We start from the raw sequence: 17,307 nt of genomic DNA, 5'->3' as shown, positions 1-17,307 counted from the left end.
GATTAGAGGCAATTTCATGAAAGAGCTACAAGTAATTATTGTTATTTCCCACTTTTACAGCAGCTATTTGTTAATTAAATAACGTGGGAAACCCCAGGAATGTTTGGAAAAGTGTATTAAATAATTTGTCACTGATTTATCAGTGTATTACTTACAGGCAGAAGTCGTGTATCCGCTAAGAAAATTTCCCAGAGAATATGAAATCGATACTGGCAAAAACTGTAATGGGAAACATAAACCAAGAAATTCTTTAGTTAAGTGAGAGAGGTTGTTGTATAGTGGCCAAATCCTGCCCTGGTGTCAGCCTGAAGACCTTCTGGTGCTCAGGACCAGAACATGAAGTACCCTGAGATGTGGCACTGCACATGCTTCTTTGCAGATCTCTGCCCTCGTGCTGGCTTCTGCACACATGAGGATTGTCCTTTAGCCAGGTGGTCATTAGCCATCTGCTGCATCCGACTTTGCGGATTAGAAGACAGGAATGAAGTGGATTACAGCACAAGATCAGTGGCAGGATTGCAACCAAATCCTCTTTCTAACTGTTCTTCCAGGAGCAGCTAATGCTGAGCAGCCTGTCCTACAGCATGAGCTTAACCAGCTGTGGGATTTTTCAGGGGCAGGATAATCTGGGGCTGTAACCCCAGGTGGGGAGGCTGCAGACGATGGCTGGCTGGAGGTTGTGCATGAGTCTGTAACCTGGTGATTTCTGGGTGGCACTTTTGTGGCTGGTGTTCCCCAGTCAGCACTTAATTGTCATAGGCTTGACTCTTCCTAGAGTGTCTGTAGGCAAGAGAGCAAAGGAATAGGTGTGCTGGACATCGTATGGGCGCTGTGGTGGTCAGAGTAAAGCTGGGTTGCTTGGCCAGTAAGTGCCAGACCCAGTGCTGAACCCAGCAGGTACAGTGGAAAATTTTTCCCTGGTGTATTTTGGCAACACACTGGCCTTTGGCAGGAAGGTGCCCTCCAGCCATCAGGAGAGAGGTCAGTCCTGTGTGGAGGACAGCACAGGGACCAGCCTAGACCAGCAGCAAGTGAGCACCAGGCAGGACACAACCTGTCAAGAGCTGTAAAGAGGGCTGGTGAGGATGATTTGCAGAGGTCTGGCTGCCTGGCTGGAGAAGGCAGTGGCAAAAGTCATGCTTGACCCAGAAAGATGTATGGCACTCCTACTGTTCAGGGCCTGTACCTGTGAGCTGGTGAAGGCACTGAGCGTGGCATGTGGCAGCAGCCTCAGCGTGCTCCTGTACGTGCTGAGGAGAAAAGACTGCAGTTTCCAGACACACCATCCAGACATTAGGGCAATCCATCTTGAAGATGTGCCAAACTTACCTAAAATATTCATGCATGCTCCCTGTAATTTATAGAAACTAACCCAGCAGCAGAATTATTATCGTTGTATTTTTCCTGTGGAGAAACCCATCTCGTTTGGGTGGGAATGTAACCTGCATGTCTGTGCTGAGGTCTTCCTAACCTGCCAGTGTGCAGGGTAAGTGACCCCCTGCACTACAGTGCAACTAGGGATCAAAGTGTGCTCTTTTGACTGCTGTGATGTATCAGACACTGACAAATTTACTTGCCCTAACTTTCAAGTATTTCAGCTGAATTTCATTTGGTTAATGGGTGGTGCCTTGTTCAAGGGAGCACCTGTAAAGCATCTCCTACTCTGCAGCTCCTGCAGTCTATGCTAAGCATAATGCTTAGCTTCCATGACCAAAAAAACCCCAGGTATGCTTGCCATTTCAGAGCTGTGAAAGGGATTAGGGTGAGAATCATAGAATCTCCTGAGCTGGAAGGGACCCATAAGGACCATCGAGTCCAACTGCTGGCTCCACACAGGGCCAGCCAGGTCAGAGCATGGGACTGAGCATGTCATCCAGATGCTTCTTGAGCTCAGTCAAGCTCAGTGCTGTGACCACTTCCAAGGCAGAACCTACTCCTGCAAAATTACACCTTCTAAAAGAGCAGAGGTCCAGACCTTCCTCCAAGGAAAGAGCAACTTGGTGATGGTATGAAGGCTGGAGGTGTGAGACAGACAGGAAAACTGGGACAGGCTCAATGTTTTAAGTATAATTTTTCTCAAATATCTGTAGGGGTAAAGGACCTACTATACTTTCAGGTGTAGCTGGTGCTATGTACATAGGTTCCCAGGCCTTCTGTGTCTTTTGTTCTTCAGGTGGCTTGGCGGAACACGTTTGATCAGTCAGTGTGTTTAGCTGTGACTAGGTCTGTAAATAAGCGCTCCCTGCTGAAAAGGTTCAGGTGACATTTTTAGTAGTATTTGATGAATTTAACCCGCTTTCAAGCCTTCTTGACTTCACTTGACAGTGAAACGATCAAGAAACCCTTTTTTTAAAATCAAACCAGTGCTAAATACCATTATCTTTGCAGGTTAGACACAGTCCCACCAGGCTCACTGGACCATGCTTAACCAATTCTGCTGATGGCAAAGCCACGTCTCACTCATTCATATCTAGTGGTGAATTTCTGGGAATGTGGGAAAACCCCCAGCCAAAACCAGGAAGGAAAGCAGAGCCTCTTAGCCTGGCAGGCAAAGAGAGTAGTGCTGCATGCTCTGCCTAAGCTGCTCCCTGCCAAGGGATCACAGAATTACAGAATTAGAAGGAAAAGACCTTTAAGATCATCAAGTCCAACCATTCCCATCCTATGCTAAACCATATCCCTAAGGTACTTCATCTACCCTTTTTTAAAACACATCCAGGGATGGTGGCTCAACCCCCCTCCCTGGGCAGCCTGTTCCAGGCCCTGACAACTCTTTCAGTGAAATTTTTTTTTCCTAACATCTAATCTGAATCTGCCCTGGCACAGCTTGAGGCCATTTCCCCTTGTCTTATCTCCTGTCACCTGGCCGAAGAGACCATCGCCCACCTCTCTACACCCTCCTGGCAGGGCAGTGGAGGTGGGGAGAAGGTCTCCCCTCAGCCTCCTCTTCTCCAGGCTCAACATCCCCAGCTCCCTCAGCCACTCCTCATATGATTTGCCCTCCAGCCCCTCCACCAGCCTGGTTGCCCTTCTCTGGACTCATTCAAGGACCTCAATGTCCTTCTTCTGGTGAGGAGCCCAGAACTGGACACATCACTCAAGGTGCAGCCTCACCAATGCTGAGTACAGGGGCACAATTACCTCCCTAGACCACTGGCCACACTGTTTTTGATACAAGCCAGGATGCCATTGGCCTTCCTGGCTACCCAGGCACACTGCTGGCTCGTGTTCAGTCTGCAGTCAACCAACACCCCAGGTCCTTCTCTGCCTGACAGCTCTCCAGCCAGTCTCCCCCAAGCCTGTAGCACTGCATGGGGTTGTTATGTCCCATGTGCAGGATTCTGCACTTGGTGCTGTTAAACCTCATCCCATTGGTCTCAGCCCATCGGTCCAGTCTGTTCAGGTCTCTTTGAAGAGCCTCCCTACCCTCAAGGAGATCAACATTTCCTCCCTTCCTTCATCTGCAGACCTACTGAGGGAACATCCAATGCTTTCATCAAGGTCATTCATACAGATGTTGAACAAAACTGGACCCAGGACTGAGCCCTGTGGGACGCCACTCGTGACCGGCCTCCAGCTGGATTCGGTTCCATTCACCACCACCCTTTGGGCCCAGCCAGCCAGACAGTTTTTAATCCAGCTGAGGGTCCACCTGTCAAGGCCAGTGGCAGCCAGTTTCTCAGTCAGAATGCTGTGAGAAACCATGTCAAAGGCTTTACTGAAGTCCAGGTAGACACATCCACAGCCTTCCCCTTGTCCATTAAGCGGGTCACCTTGTCATAGAAGGTGATCAGGTTAGTTTGACAGGATCTACCTCTTATAAACCCATGTTGACTAGGCCTGATCCCCTGGCCATCACACACGTGCTGCATGATAGCTCCCAAGATGGCCCTCTCCATGATCTTTCCCAGGACTGAGGTCAGACTGACAAAAAAGTATGGAACATATGTCATCCTCGAGCAGGAGCCATGCTAATCTTCTCTGTATCATTCCAACTTTACAATATGTGCTGCTGAAGCGAGCACAATGTTGCTCTGCAGAGAGGAATGAAGGACCCGCTCCTCACTCCCTTTAATATTTTGTGCTCCTTACATTTCTGCTAGAATCCTAAAGAGGTTTCTTTTGTCTAAAAGGCTGTTTGTTTGGTTGTGACCACTGAGAACATGTGATGCTTGTCTCAAGCTGTTAACCAGATGTCCAGCCAAAATCAATTGCCTAGCAGACGCAGACCATTACCTGAAAGTCAAGACCTCAATAAATATTACCAGCCTCATTGTACCAGTGACAGATTCTGCTGATTGTTTTATGTTACAGTTGAACAGTTCAGACATTGCATTTGTATATATTTGCAGTCAGCTTTGGAGAGACCATCTCACGAGCAGAGCAGGAGCAGGCAGCCTGCAGACTCGAGACGTACCTCCACCATGACCACGGCAGGTGTCTTTGTGCTCCTCTCCCTTGCACTTTGCTGCTTCCCAGGTGAGTTGCTCTCCAAGTGCCACAGAGGCTGGCTGTCTTTGAAAGGGTGGGATAGTGGCTTCAGAGGGAGGCACTTTTTGCCTGCAAAGTGCTAGGCTGCCTGGGTACTTTAGCATCACGTAGGATGCAGGAGCAGATTTCAGGATGGTCCTAAATGGATCACTGTTGTAGCTGGCTGTCTGTCATAAACACAAATAACTGTGTGCAGAGTTCTGTGCTGGTAACTAGTGCTGTCACAGGTCTTACACTGCCATTTTAATGCTGCTACACTACTCATACTTGTTATACAGCTACAGAAAATGGAGAAATGCTAGTAACAAGGCCGTGACAAGGTGGCCAGACCTCCAGCAGCTAGTCACGACAATACTGTAATGGCACAAGCCACTTCTGTGCAGAAGCTTGGCAATCTTCCTGCAATACTTTTGCTGCTAATGGAGAAACAAGAGATGAAAACAACCCAGAGTCTGATATTCTCACTGCGTGTTTACATTTGATGAAATTATAAAGTCAAAGACAATTTTTTTCCACACTCAGCTGCTTTAAAATGCATATTCCTGACAACAGATGCTGTATGTATTTGCTTATCCTGTAGGTGACTATTTGGATTTGCATTTATCTGTATTGACTCAGGTTTCTTTTCAGATATGTAACAGCGGCTCTTTGGGGTCAAAACGGATGTGTAAAAAGATAAGGAAGGAAAAACTATTCTATTTTCAATTAATAAGCTCACCTATCTCAAAATAAAAAAGAACAAAGCTATTCAAAACCATGTTTCTTTGCAGCCAGCAATAAGCAATGCTATTATACTTATCAACGTAGAAAGAAAAAAGAATCACACATAGTTTATTTAGTCCAGGAAACCAATTGCTGGAAATGATTTAGTTTGGTCCTGTGTATTGGAATTTTACATTCAGATTTCCAGCTTTAACTGAGGTCTTATCATATTGGCTTTGTTTCACATTTTCTGCCTCTTTCTTTTCCAGATTCTGCCTTTGGGGTTGAGGTGAGTGGAAGATTTTTCTGTTGTTTTTCTCAAGTATGTGGCCTGGTAAAGACAGTTGATAAACACAGAAAATCCAAAAGAATGAGAAAAACCTCAGGCCTGTAGATGCTTACCTGTTTTTTCACCCAGAGTGACATGAGTGTCATTGTAATCAGAATTTACAGTGTAAAATGTTAAATGGTTCTGTTCCTGGGTCAACACCTGTGTTATATGTTAATAAGGTAGTAGTGGTAATGATACAAAAATTTTTGATTAATTGATTTTTCACCAGGTTTACACTGATCAGATATGACTGGCTCTAAACTGATAGCAATAGACTATTAGAAGCTACCCAAAGGCAACCTGGTGAAAGCATAAAATACTACGAGACACTCCAGCTTCCACATACCAGGTCATTAGTCTTGCTCCTCTAAGAAAAAACCCAACACAAACCAACAAAAAAACCAACCAACCAAAACCATTGGTGTGTTGAGAATGAGAAAGTCATAACAGAAGTGCACTGGGGGGCTCATGAGAATACAAGAACGAGGGACCAATGCTTAGCCTTTGTAAAAAGATGCCAAGTGAGCAAAAGAGACCACCACAGGTTTACCCCATCTGGGGGCTGTGTGGCTAGAGCCACCTCGTCCTCCAACCTGTTACCAGATTGTCCCACCAGCACAAGTTTGTGCTGTGGTAGTAGAAAAGCCCACTGTGTGTTGTATCTGCTCACTGCCTCATGCAAATTGAGAGATGGGAGCATAAAATATCTTCCTCACCCTGTTGTTCCACGTTCCTTTGGCAGGTGGACTGCAGTACGTATCCCAACACTACAAATGAGGAAGGCAAAGAGGTGTTGGTCTGCACCAAGATCCTCAGCCCTGTCTGTGGTACCAATGGAGTCACCTACAGCAACGAGTGTCAGCTCTGTGCATACAACATGTGCGTACGGGGTAGGAGATGTCGGGCAGCAGTGCTCAGGGCCTCTGGCAGCACTGCTTTTCAGCAAAGGGTGATCTGTCACATGTCACTTGTATTGATTCCTTCAAAACGAGCTTGGGTATCAATGCCTGGCACTCCGTTGCCTACATGTCACTTTAGTCACCACATCTCTCTCTTACTGGTATGATTTATTCAGGTTTTTCTTCTCCATCTCATGGATCAGCCAGATGACAGTCCCTAGGGCACGTATCATCACAGCAAAGCAGAGCAAAAAGATGGAGAGATGCTCTGGTCTGAACTGCCAAAAATGGTCCTAAAGCTTTCAGGGTCTTTATGTCCCTGCCAGCCACTCACTGCTAGCTGGTCAGCGAGGATGGCTCTACCTTCTGAAAAAATACCTATGAGCCTGACAGATAAAAGAGTCAGCTTCCCCCCAGATTAGTTACGTATTTCCAGCACCCAGGAGTCTTTGCCAGACTTCCTAACGTGTGTCTTTCTTCTTCCAGAGAATATGGAACCAATGTCAGCAAAGACTATGATGGAGAATGCAAGGAAGTCCCTGTAAGTGAAACCAAGGACAAAGCAAGGGCATGTCCTGCTTCCGAGTGACCAACGCTGCTTATTGACTCCCACAGGAGATAATTCAAGCACTAAATAAGAGATGTCAGAATCTTGCAGTGGTTATCTTTAAATATCGTCAAACAAACAAAAAAGCTTTTTTCCTGCTGTAGTGGAATCCTAGACAGCCAGACACGCTCCTGTATTGACTTGCTCCTTTAAGTAAGCCTTCACCAGAGCTGCTTTGTGTGTTCCCTCAACAGGTGGACTGCAGTAAGTATCCCAACACGACAAGTGAGGAAGGCAAAGTGGTGACACTCTGCACCAAAGACTTCAGCCCTGTCTGCGGCACCGATGGGGTCACCTACGACAACGAGTGCTTGCTGTGTGCCCATAACCTGTGAGTACTGAGTGTGTAGAGCTCTCCTGTGAGGGACAGTGAGCACTTAGCACTGCTGGCAGCTGCTTTTCCCAATATCAGGACTTCTAAGAAGGCTGTTTTTGTAAGGTGCTTGGACTTTGACCCTCCTCTTTCCCTGGCAACTAGACCCTGTTTTCCTTTGTGATTAGAAGGGAAACTGTGCCTTTGATCTAGAGAGAGAAGCAGAGGGCTGTGTGGGGATCTAATACAGGACAGAATGCTTCTCTTAAGTTAAATGGGTCTACATGGCAGATGCTGCCTTGCAGAGGACAGCAACTAACCTAAGGTGCATCTGCATTGTCACAATAACTACCCCCCTGGACCCTCCCTTGTTCTTCACAAGTATTCCAGTGGGCTGGGGCACCACCTGACCCAGTATCTAGAGCCACATGGACACAGCCTAAGCTGGACATCTCCTGTATGCCATGCGTTGTACCTGGGGCTGATCAGCATTGCTGGGAAGTGGGGTTCAGCAGAGCAGATTGTTTGCAGAGCTTCCTAACATGGGTCTCTTCCCTTCCCAGAGAGTCTGGAACCAGCGTTGGCAAGAAGTATGGTGGTGAATGTAAGAAGGAAACTGCTACAGTAAGTGAACTGCATGATGAGGGACTGGGTTTCAGTCCCACTGATGTCAGGGGAAGCACTGCAGTGTCTGCAGCAGCCCCCAGACCCTGCAGTGTAACTGCTGCTGTGCTTCAGCACAGGGAAGACTTTGCTTTCTGCACACGTAATGCACATTATCCACACTAACATCAGAAAAGGGAGGGTGTCTGCATGGGAAGGGATCAGTAAGAGTAGTAGCAGAAGTAATCCATTAGGGCAGAACTGGGAGTAAGAACAGAGAATGCCTCTTGGGGTCAGACCAGTGGTCCATCAGGCCCATGATGGCTTCATGCCTTCAGGTCATCAGGGTTGTGCAGGAGAGAGTAGGAGTAGAGTGGGTATGTACGGGACTTCTGCTCTTTCAACCTCCAGCTATTTTCAGCTGATGGACCTCAGCTAGGTGCAATTTCTGTGTAGGCAGTGAGCCTTGATGGATTTCTCGTCCCTGAAATTCCTTGGCCTCTTCCTGGACCCACATGTATTTTTTGCACTACAGTGCCTCTCAGCAAGTGCACAAAGAAACGAAATCCCACTCTCACACTATCAAGCTAAGTGCTGATCTTCCTGGCTTAAGACTGTGGGAGAGTGCCATCAGGCCCTTCTCCAGACACCAGTGCTTTTCCATTTAATTTCCTGGCCAGGCTGGGAACACAGTGCAATGTGATCACGAGCATGGCACCTCCACCGAGTTGAACTGCTGCTGCCTAGAAATGCTGTGGTCGGGCTATGATATGCATCTCTTCAAACAGGAAATTATGATCTATTTTTATATTATTAAATTCCTCTGGCGTAGCATAAACTGACACCTTAGTTTCTATCAGACTGTGCGAGGCAGTTCATTACTTTCAGTGAGATCGTTATCGTTAGCGCTGCGGCTGTAGCTGGGGGTTCAAGCCCTTCTGCTATTGACTCCTCCATGTCCTTCACGTTGGACTGTCTCTATTTGCTTTCTGCAGGTTGACTGCAGTGGCTACCCTCAACCTGCCTGCTCACTGGAGTACGTGCCCTTCTGCGGCTCTGACAACAAAACGTACAGCAACAAGTGTGACTTCTGCAACGCAGTCGCGTACGTGCCATCCCCATCCCAGTCGGGGTGTCGGTTGCCTCCTCTGGGCACCAGTTTGCACAGTCGTTGCTTTCTTGTTTGCTGACCAGCGTTGATTAGGGACGTGGGGCAGGAGAGAATACTGGCCGTTGTGCCAACCATTCATTTCCTTCCATGAGAGCACACAAAGAGCTGTGTCTGGTTTGTTAGCGTGAATGGTTTGGAGACCATTACATTGAATGGAGTTTTTCTTGCGTGTGGCAGACGCAGTAGAATCTTTGAAGTTAGTTTATAGTTCCCCAAAGTACTTTTCAGTCTTAAGGATAGGTTAAATCACTTCAGTCATCTCTTAATAATCAAATAGCTAATGGGACTTGGAGTCTACAGGTTCTTTGGCTCTGGGACAGGATCCTATCTGATGCCTTTTCTAGTAGCCAACCACAAGGACAGATTACAGCAGGCAGGACTCTGTGCCTAACGCAATTTTTTCCTCTTCTCACTTTCAGGGACAGCAATGGGACTCTCACTTTAAGCCATTTTGGAAAATGCTGAGTATCAGTGCTGAGAAAATTCACCACAGGATCCCCACTGGCAAATCCCAGCTAAAGATTTCACCTCAGTTCATCTCACCCTCTGGGGAACTCAGCTCACTCCTGATTTTCTTTCCCAATAAACTAAATCAGCAACATTTCTCTGTCTTGTTTCATGTGTTGTTTCATGAAACATTTTCTTCTGATTTGTTGAATGATGATGCCAGGCTGAATAGGTTACGTGCTCATAGCTCTGGGATATAACAAGAACAACATCTTGCTCCCCTCCCTCTCATAAAAGGCAGAAAATTAAATACAGATGCATCAACCCCAGAGCTGTGTGACTTTGCACATAGATGGTAGTCAGCCTGCATTAGCGTTCAGACCCTTTCAGATGTTTGACAGTGTAAAGGGCTGAAATACCTCTCTGAAGTGATGGATCTCTCCCAAGGTATTTCTGGTGTGCTTTCCCTGTGCAGGCATCAGCAGCACAACCTGTTCACTCTGTGGTGGTGTCTGCACCATGAGCTGAGTCCTGGCCTCCTGAGCAGGGGAAGCACAGAGCTCTGCAAGGGCAACCTGGTAGCAAAGCCCATGTTTTTCAGACGCATAAGTGGCCCCTGCCTATCTACTTGGGTCCTCCAAGTGATGTGTTTCTAGATTTTTTTCATCCTGAACCCATCCTTTAACAACCTCCATGTTTTTTTAAGATAAATGCCCTCCTAGGGATGATTCCTACTCCTGCCTGCTTGTCTTCTCTCTTAGGCTATAATAGCCTAATGCTCTTTGCTAGCCCAAGGAGCATTTCGGCAGTGTTTCACAATCCAAGGGCAAAGTATCCTTCTGTTTTCTGAGAGTGTGACCTGTCATTGGCATATTGTCCACGAAATTTATTTTGCTTTTGTCCTCTGTTGGAGTATTGAATTGGTGGTTTTTCAATCTACACAAGGGAAACATAAATAAATTTGGCATATCCCTCCTAAGTAGTAATATCTCCCATATGCATTTCTTCTGGGAGCCAAAAGGGGGTGGGGGTGGTGGGGAGGCTTATTTTCCTTGATTGTCAAAAAAAGCAGTTCTTTGGTGGTAAAACAAAGGATTTATGTTGAGATGGGCAGATGGCTGCAGCAGAGATTTCCAGATTGGGTTCAACTTTTCTGGGATCCAGGCTAGGGTCTCACATTATTCTGTCATCATCAGACCATCAGCCCATTACTGCAAATCTAACCCACAATGCTAATGGCTTTTAGGGGAAATAACAATTGTAAATATTTTGTGCCCATAAAATCTGCTCTATCTCTTGTCCAGCCCAAGGACTCCCTTTGGTGTTTGGGCCACCCTCTTGCTTGCTTGCCCACTTCATTCATCCTGGTTTCACCTGATAATACTTTACTTGGATGAAGCATGAAAATAAAAGTAGGGACTTTTATTCTGGAAATAATTAATTCAGCAAGAAGCACTGGCTGTGAATAAGCTCTGATAGGCGTGCATGGGGAAAACCTGACAGCAGCCACTGCTCAAGTTTGTGGAGTTGCTCTTTGCCCATAGACTTTTTCTATGGTCCTTCAGCAGGAACCTGACGTGTATTTCACTGGAAATAATGGCACAAAGGGCGTATCTAACGTATCTAAACTTCTTACGTCACTCCTGTTGATGAAGAAGCATTCCTCCTGGCTTGCAGCGTGGCTTACGTCGGTCAAGATTGCCACTCCGACAAAAGACCAGGAATGCTACCTGAGAATAAAGGTGGACAAGCCAAATGGGACTGCACACAAACACACACACACACACACACACACACATGCGCGTGCCTGTACATATAAGCATGGTTACCACCTGAGGGCAGAATTAAAGCTATATTTACTGAGGAAAACACAGGCTCTGCCGCACGCAGACGCTTCAGCCACCATGAAGATTGCAGGCGTGTTTCTGCTGTTTGCTCTAGCCCTTTGCTGCATCTCAGGTGAGTAGCTTTACTGCCTCCTGCTCTGCCTTTGAGTAAGCGCTGGCTGTCTTTAAAACCACAAAAACATCCTCAGACTGGAAAGAGCTTCATTCTACAAGGACTTATTTACTCCTAGAAAGATAGTGTTGAAAAGACTTGACATCAAAGACTATCACTTATGGGGTAATATTTTAGCAACAGAACTGAGTGGGTAAGAACAACTGTGGGAACAGCTCTACTCTCAGCGCTAGTGTATGCATAATGAAAGAAGTGACATGTACGTGGTACAACCCGGAGACTCAGACATCCAGTATTTAACCTCTAAAATGTTGCAGAAACACAAATTATCTTACTGAATGAAAGCGAACATTTCTCATAGTCATCCTGAACAGAGATGTAATTTGAGAGCCTGAACAGTTGAAGAAGCTTTGTAAAAGTTATATCTGACTAAATACTCCTCTTAAGAACTATTGTGGTAACGCATATATGACTCTGCCTCCATGTACTCACCAGCTTTATGACCCTGTTTGCCTCAAGAACTTGCTCAGCTTTGAGTACATGTCCTGCTCCATCCTTTGAACCATGAAAAGTGCCTTTCTCTTCTCTCGTTTTGTACACCTTTTCCATCTTGGCTATAACCCTCATTTGAAAAAATGAGCATGGCAGAAAATTCTACCTGAAATTCCTTTTGGCTAAGAAATCCCTTGCTAACAGACGGAGAATAGAAAGCTGTGTGTTCAGGGCATGCATTCGTAGATTTTTAACTCTAACAGAATCCCTGAGTTGAATTTGTACCATATTTCCTTCTTCATTTTTCTTTTTTTCCAGATGCTGATGCACAGAGTGTAAGAGACAGACCTTCCTCTTTTCCATCATTGCTTTCATTAAAGTGGTATCCGTATAATCCTTACTAATCACATTGTGATCGAGCATTTGAAAACCCTGAGCCATCCAGCTGCCTGAACGATACCTGCCACAGACATTATTGGGTGAAATTGCCGTTTTCACCTGCCGAACGTTTCACCACGTAACGCGGTACCGGGGGTAGCGTGCAAGTTATAGTCAAAGTTGCTGCAGCAGCATTTATGATGGTTACACAGGCTTTACATTGCTGGAGGCAACGTACCACCATATCCCTGCCCTGTTCCTAGACTTTTTCTCAGCATCTGCTTCTGGTCAGAACTGGGGTGGAGCTCAGGGGGTGTATGTGTGGGGGGCGTCTCCTTTCTTATGTATGTGTTTTTGAGAGCCTTTTTGTGAACGTACATTGCTTTTATTGACAGACCTACTGCAGAAACGTGCTATCCAGCCCCATCTGTACTATGGAGTATGTCCCACACTGCGGGTCCGATGGCGTAACATATGGCAATAAATGCTTGTTCTGCCAGGCATACGCGTATGTATGAAATTTCTTCACTAACTAGATGGTGATCTAACTTCACTTAAACTAACTAATCAGTCTTGGACTCTAGTTGGAGAAGTATTTCTTTTGTGTTTACCTGTCCTCTTACTAGCAAGGGTTAGTTTTTATTGGGGAATTTGCCAGGAATTCCTTTCTTGGAGGTATAAATAGATAACATTTAGCAGAGTCCTTCATTTCCTTGTTAAGTAATTTGCTGAAGAGCTTTCTTCCAGCAAACAAAGTCTATTGCCTACAGACTATTTGTTCTTCCTTGAAATTAAATCTTTATCTTGTCTGTGAATGTTAGTAATAAAAGGAAATAGCTAGAATAGCATTCAGAAGTTTTCCATTCTGGTCAAGTTCACCAGAGGGAGAGCCAACCCGTAACAGCCCAGCCGCTGTGTCTCTGAGGTTCTGATTTCTTTCTCCACAGGAGAAGCCGCCAGACTCTTCGCTTGAAATACCTTCGCCCATGCTAACTCCTCATCCGGCTTCGGCTCTGAAAGAGCCCTCCCTTGCAACATTCCCCATGGCAGATGCGCCCCTAAAGCCATGTCCTGAACCTTGAAAGCTTCTGATGAATCTAGAAACCTCTGCTTAATAAAAAACCTCTCAGCATTTACGTGTTGCCTTAATAATATGTCTCGTTCTGTTTTTACCTAAGATGTTGCATGATTACATTGCTACAACAATCCCGGGGTGCAGGTATTAACGGGCAAATTACAGGGAGAGAGAATACATTGTTCTGCTCTACAAAGAAAGCGACACCAACTGCAAAGGCAGTGGGTAGATGCCCACTCGAGGGCATCTGCCTTCACCCAGATTTCCCAAAGGAAACCTGTGTTGGAGATGCTTCCCGGTGCAGTGCTCCAATCCATTTATCCCACTAAGGGTGTCCCGGGCAGACACTCTGAGCGAGAGGAACCCTCTGTCTCCCTAACCACTGCTGGGAACTCTCTGCTGCCTGTGCTAGTATGTGGTATAGTCTGGCAGCGCGAAGGGGCTCCAAGGAAACCTGAATGTTCTTGTAAATAGAGGCAGTCCCAGTCCCCAGATTGTTGTGGCTGAGGGGGTTTTGTGGTGAAAACCACGGCGGGTCTTGCCCACAGCGAGAGCTGCTTGCCCCCATATTTCAGTTCCCAGGGCTGGCCCCAAGTTCCCATGCCCACAAGAGCAGAGTTGAAGAAGGGCAGTTCCCAGCTGCATCTCTTCCCCATGCGAGCAGCATTGGAAACACACCTGTAAGAGAGAGGTCCTTCTGCAATCTGCTCTGCCTCCTGAGGCGAGGGGACAGGGGATTTTCTCTGGGCAGCCAGGTATCTGCCTGCCCATGGTCGTTTTGTGATGCTGGGTGGTGCAGGAAGCTGGTGGGCCGTCAGTCGGAGCAGACCCGGTGGTTGGAGGACTGCTAGCGATTGCCACCGCAGCCCGTTTCAGCACCTCACCCACCACTTAGCTGCTGCTTGTAAGTAATTACGTCGGCTGTCGCTTGTAGAGGATCCTTTGAGATACTTCGGCCTCTGGAAATCTCGGCTGATGAAAGGAAGGGCTCAGAGTCATAGCGTTAATTTATTATTCATTAACAGCCAAGCGCTGGCAGTGTGGCATGCTGTACAGGCAGCAGCCTCACAGTCAAATAGTTAATGATCTTAAGTGACAATGTGTCACTTTCCAGAGACTGGAGAGAGCAGCTCTCTGAAGGGAGACAATTTATTTCCAAGAGACATGACTCTCTGCAACCATTTAGAGCCAAGTCCCTTCCTGGGGCTGGCATGTCCCCCCTGTGAGAGGGAGGTCTGTGTGTGGGAGGGCTTTTCAGTACCAGATGCAATTTCTTAGGACCAAGACAAATTGAGGCTTTGGGAGGTAGCATTATGGGGTGTGTGTCTCAGGGGCTTCATGCTCCTTCTTGTCCCCCTCCACTGAGTGAAAGCATCAAGGGTAGGAGAACACCAGCTCAAGCACTTATTTTCTTTCCTGGGGAGCAGCAGAGAGGATGAGGATGGCCCCCAGCAGCCATGATGCCTTGGAGACAAGCAGAGCCTCAAGATCCTAGCAGTCTTTGGAGGCCATCTTCCAGAGGCCATGTCTGCCTAACAGGAAAATCCACCAGGTAATTGAGGGGGAACTGTGAGTAGAAATGAATGGGGACAAATCTCCCAGCCTGATGCAGAGTTACACAGTATTACTCAGGAGTAACCAAGGACAGAGCAGGACCCCAGTGGCACCCTGGAGCCCCTGCCCTGGGGGCTCTGCTCCTTTGGATGCAGAGGAAGACAGTCATCTATTATGGGCATCTTGTTGGAAATAATTTTTTGTTGTTGCTCAATAAAATCCTGCCACAACAACACAAAATCCTCTCACCATTACTAATCTAACTCTCCCTCCAGGAAATTCAAAGGAAACATTGTCTGCCTGCCGAGGTATTTTATGGCATAATTCTTTAAGCGGTACCTCAGCACTTTATGTCATCATCTGATGTTTGTGAATTTAGGAAATGCCGTTCAATTACCTCACAACCTGATTAACTCATTGCATGTCGTTATTTTGTTGTGCTCTATTTTATATCAACGCTTCTGTTTTAGTGTATTGTTCTACTTGTTGCTGGCCAAAATATACCTCAGGCCAGTCTAGACCTTTCTGTTAATGCGGTTTCTCTCCGAGGCTTCATTTGGGATAAATGGTTTGTTACTACGTTCTTCCTTGATGTGCAGAAAAATAAAATGATGTTTTAAAAGCAAATGACTGGGAGACATCATTTCTGGGGGCTGGCTGTGTCGGAGCTATTGCAGCGAGGCAGAGCTGAGATTCGCTGGGGGATTGGGATGTGAGGGGCCGGATCCTCAGCCTTTTGCCGTTAGTATGCAGCTCCCAGACAGTCAAATTATTCCAGACACCCTTGCCTGTGATATCATCTATGCTTAAAAGACTGGAGATATGCAGGCAGCAATCAGATAGCTCAACTACAAGGAGAAATATTAGAGGAGTGCGGCTTAGAGCAGGGGCTTCGCTTGCTGCAAATTGAATTCATGTTTCCATAGCAGATCCAGCTCTGCCCCCGTGTGCAAAGGTCTGGGAATAGCAACCTGGTTTTGGCAGCTCTTGCAGAGTGCCCCATCGCGAGGAAAAGCCTTTTTGCGTTTGTCTCCAGAGCAGCACAGGCCGGGGCGCAGCAGCACCGCTTTACCCTGGGTTACGGTGCGGTGTGTGGCAGCAGGATGCGGGAACAAGGGCAGTGATGCCGCCGCTGGAATGATGCGCCTGCTCTCACACACAGACATCTGCCCTTTTCATTTTAAAACTAGATAATTACGTTTAAAAGTGTCATTCCTCTTTGTAGCCAGATGAAGCCTGTGACAAGTGTTAAACTAAAGCAGGGGAAATAAATAAATAAATATTTAGGTGGCAGCAGATTATGGGCTTGTTTGAGACAGGGAATCTCAAGAATAGAGGAAAAGGTATCCAGGGAAACATCACTGTTATGGGAAGAAATAATGCTGGGTTAGAAACTAGGTAGAATTTCCATAACTATTGGAAATTTACCTTAATACAAAAGGATTCATCATGTGACCACGAATGTTTATCCCACTCATGTGGCCATGCCCTTCCTGAATGTTTGCTCTCCAAGAACTTGAAATAGCAGGAAGAGTTTTCTTTCTTTGTAGCTTTTCTGTGGCTCTCACACCTGTAGAAAGGATATAATAAACCAATGGCCTGAGTCACGTTACTGAGCCCACTGTGATGTGACTCCTGAGTACCACTGGGGGGAGGGTGGGGGTGTTAGGACAGGTGAGCTCATTTTGCCATTCTCATTTGCAACATGTGTGTGGCATTTCCCAAAGCTCCTCCCAGAAGTGCGTGGAGACAGTTGTTTTTAAATGCTCCTAATGACGGTCTTCAACCTATCTGCTCTCCTGCAATTACTTCTGCCCCATTCCCTCTGCTTCTTATTAATGGAGCTCCTTGTGCAATCCTGGGTCACACCTAGCTCAGCAGCTCTTGCTGCCCTGCCCTAGCTGCTACCAAGTATCTCCCATCCTTTCCTGTAGACCCTGTGACAAGATCCTTTCTGGGCTTCTCTGTCTCCCTGCTACCCTGTGAAGTGGCAGGGGTTCCTGGAGAAAAGAAAGCTGCTTTTGGAGCAGTCTTGGCTGGCTACCCTGACCATCAAGAAGCAGTGTGTGGATCAGAGGGGCTTTCTCCCCAACAGATCTAATTAATAAAAGGACATGTGTTGGCCAAACATGAGAATGATGCCACTTCCTAGCAGATACCCTGCCGTTCCCCACAGCTCCTGGGCAACCAGCATGATTTCAGCCTGGCAGGAGAGGAAACTGGAGGAGCAGCGCAGTTTCTGGTAACTGGGGGTCTCGGATCTGGAGGTGGGTGTGGGGAAACTC

At 46.7% G+C, this 17,307-nt stretch overlaps 1 protein-coding gene across 1 annotated transcript; it reads left to right on the top strand.

Moving 5' to 3' along the window:
- Positions 1-4,424: 4,424 nt before the first annotated feature.
- LOC311195179 (ovomucoid-like) lies at positions 4,425-9,677 on the top strand (the record flags this gene model as incomplete). The annotated part of the gene is made up of 8 exons (XM_084268537.1): positions 4,425-4,479; positions 5,463-5,482; positions 6,267-6,403; positions 6,910-6,964; positions 7,225-7,361; positions 7,907-7,967; positions 8,942-9,051; positions 9,537-9,677. 8 exons carry the CDS (start codon positions 4,425-4,427, stop codon positions 9,580-9,582), a joined length of 621 nt encoding a protein of 206 aa, XP_084124663.1. The 3' UTR covers positions 9,583-9,677.
- Positions 9,678-17,307: the final 7,630 nt, after the last annotated feature.

The sequence above is a fragment of the Gallinula chloropus genome (assembly GCF_964237585.1).
Source record: "Gallinula chloropus genome assembly, chromosome: 10".
In the NCBI taxonomy this organism is placed as follows: Eukaryota; Metazoa; Chordata; class Aves; order Gruiformes; family Rallidae; genus Gallinula; species Gallinula chloropus.
Note: the sequence above shows the minus strand (reverse complement) of the source record. Positions and strands in the feature narration are given on the sequence as shown.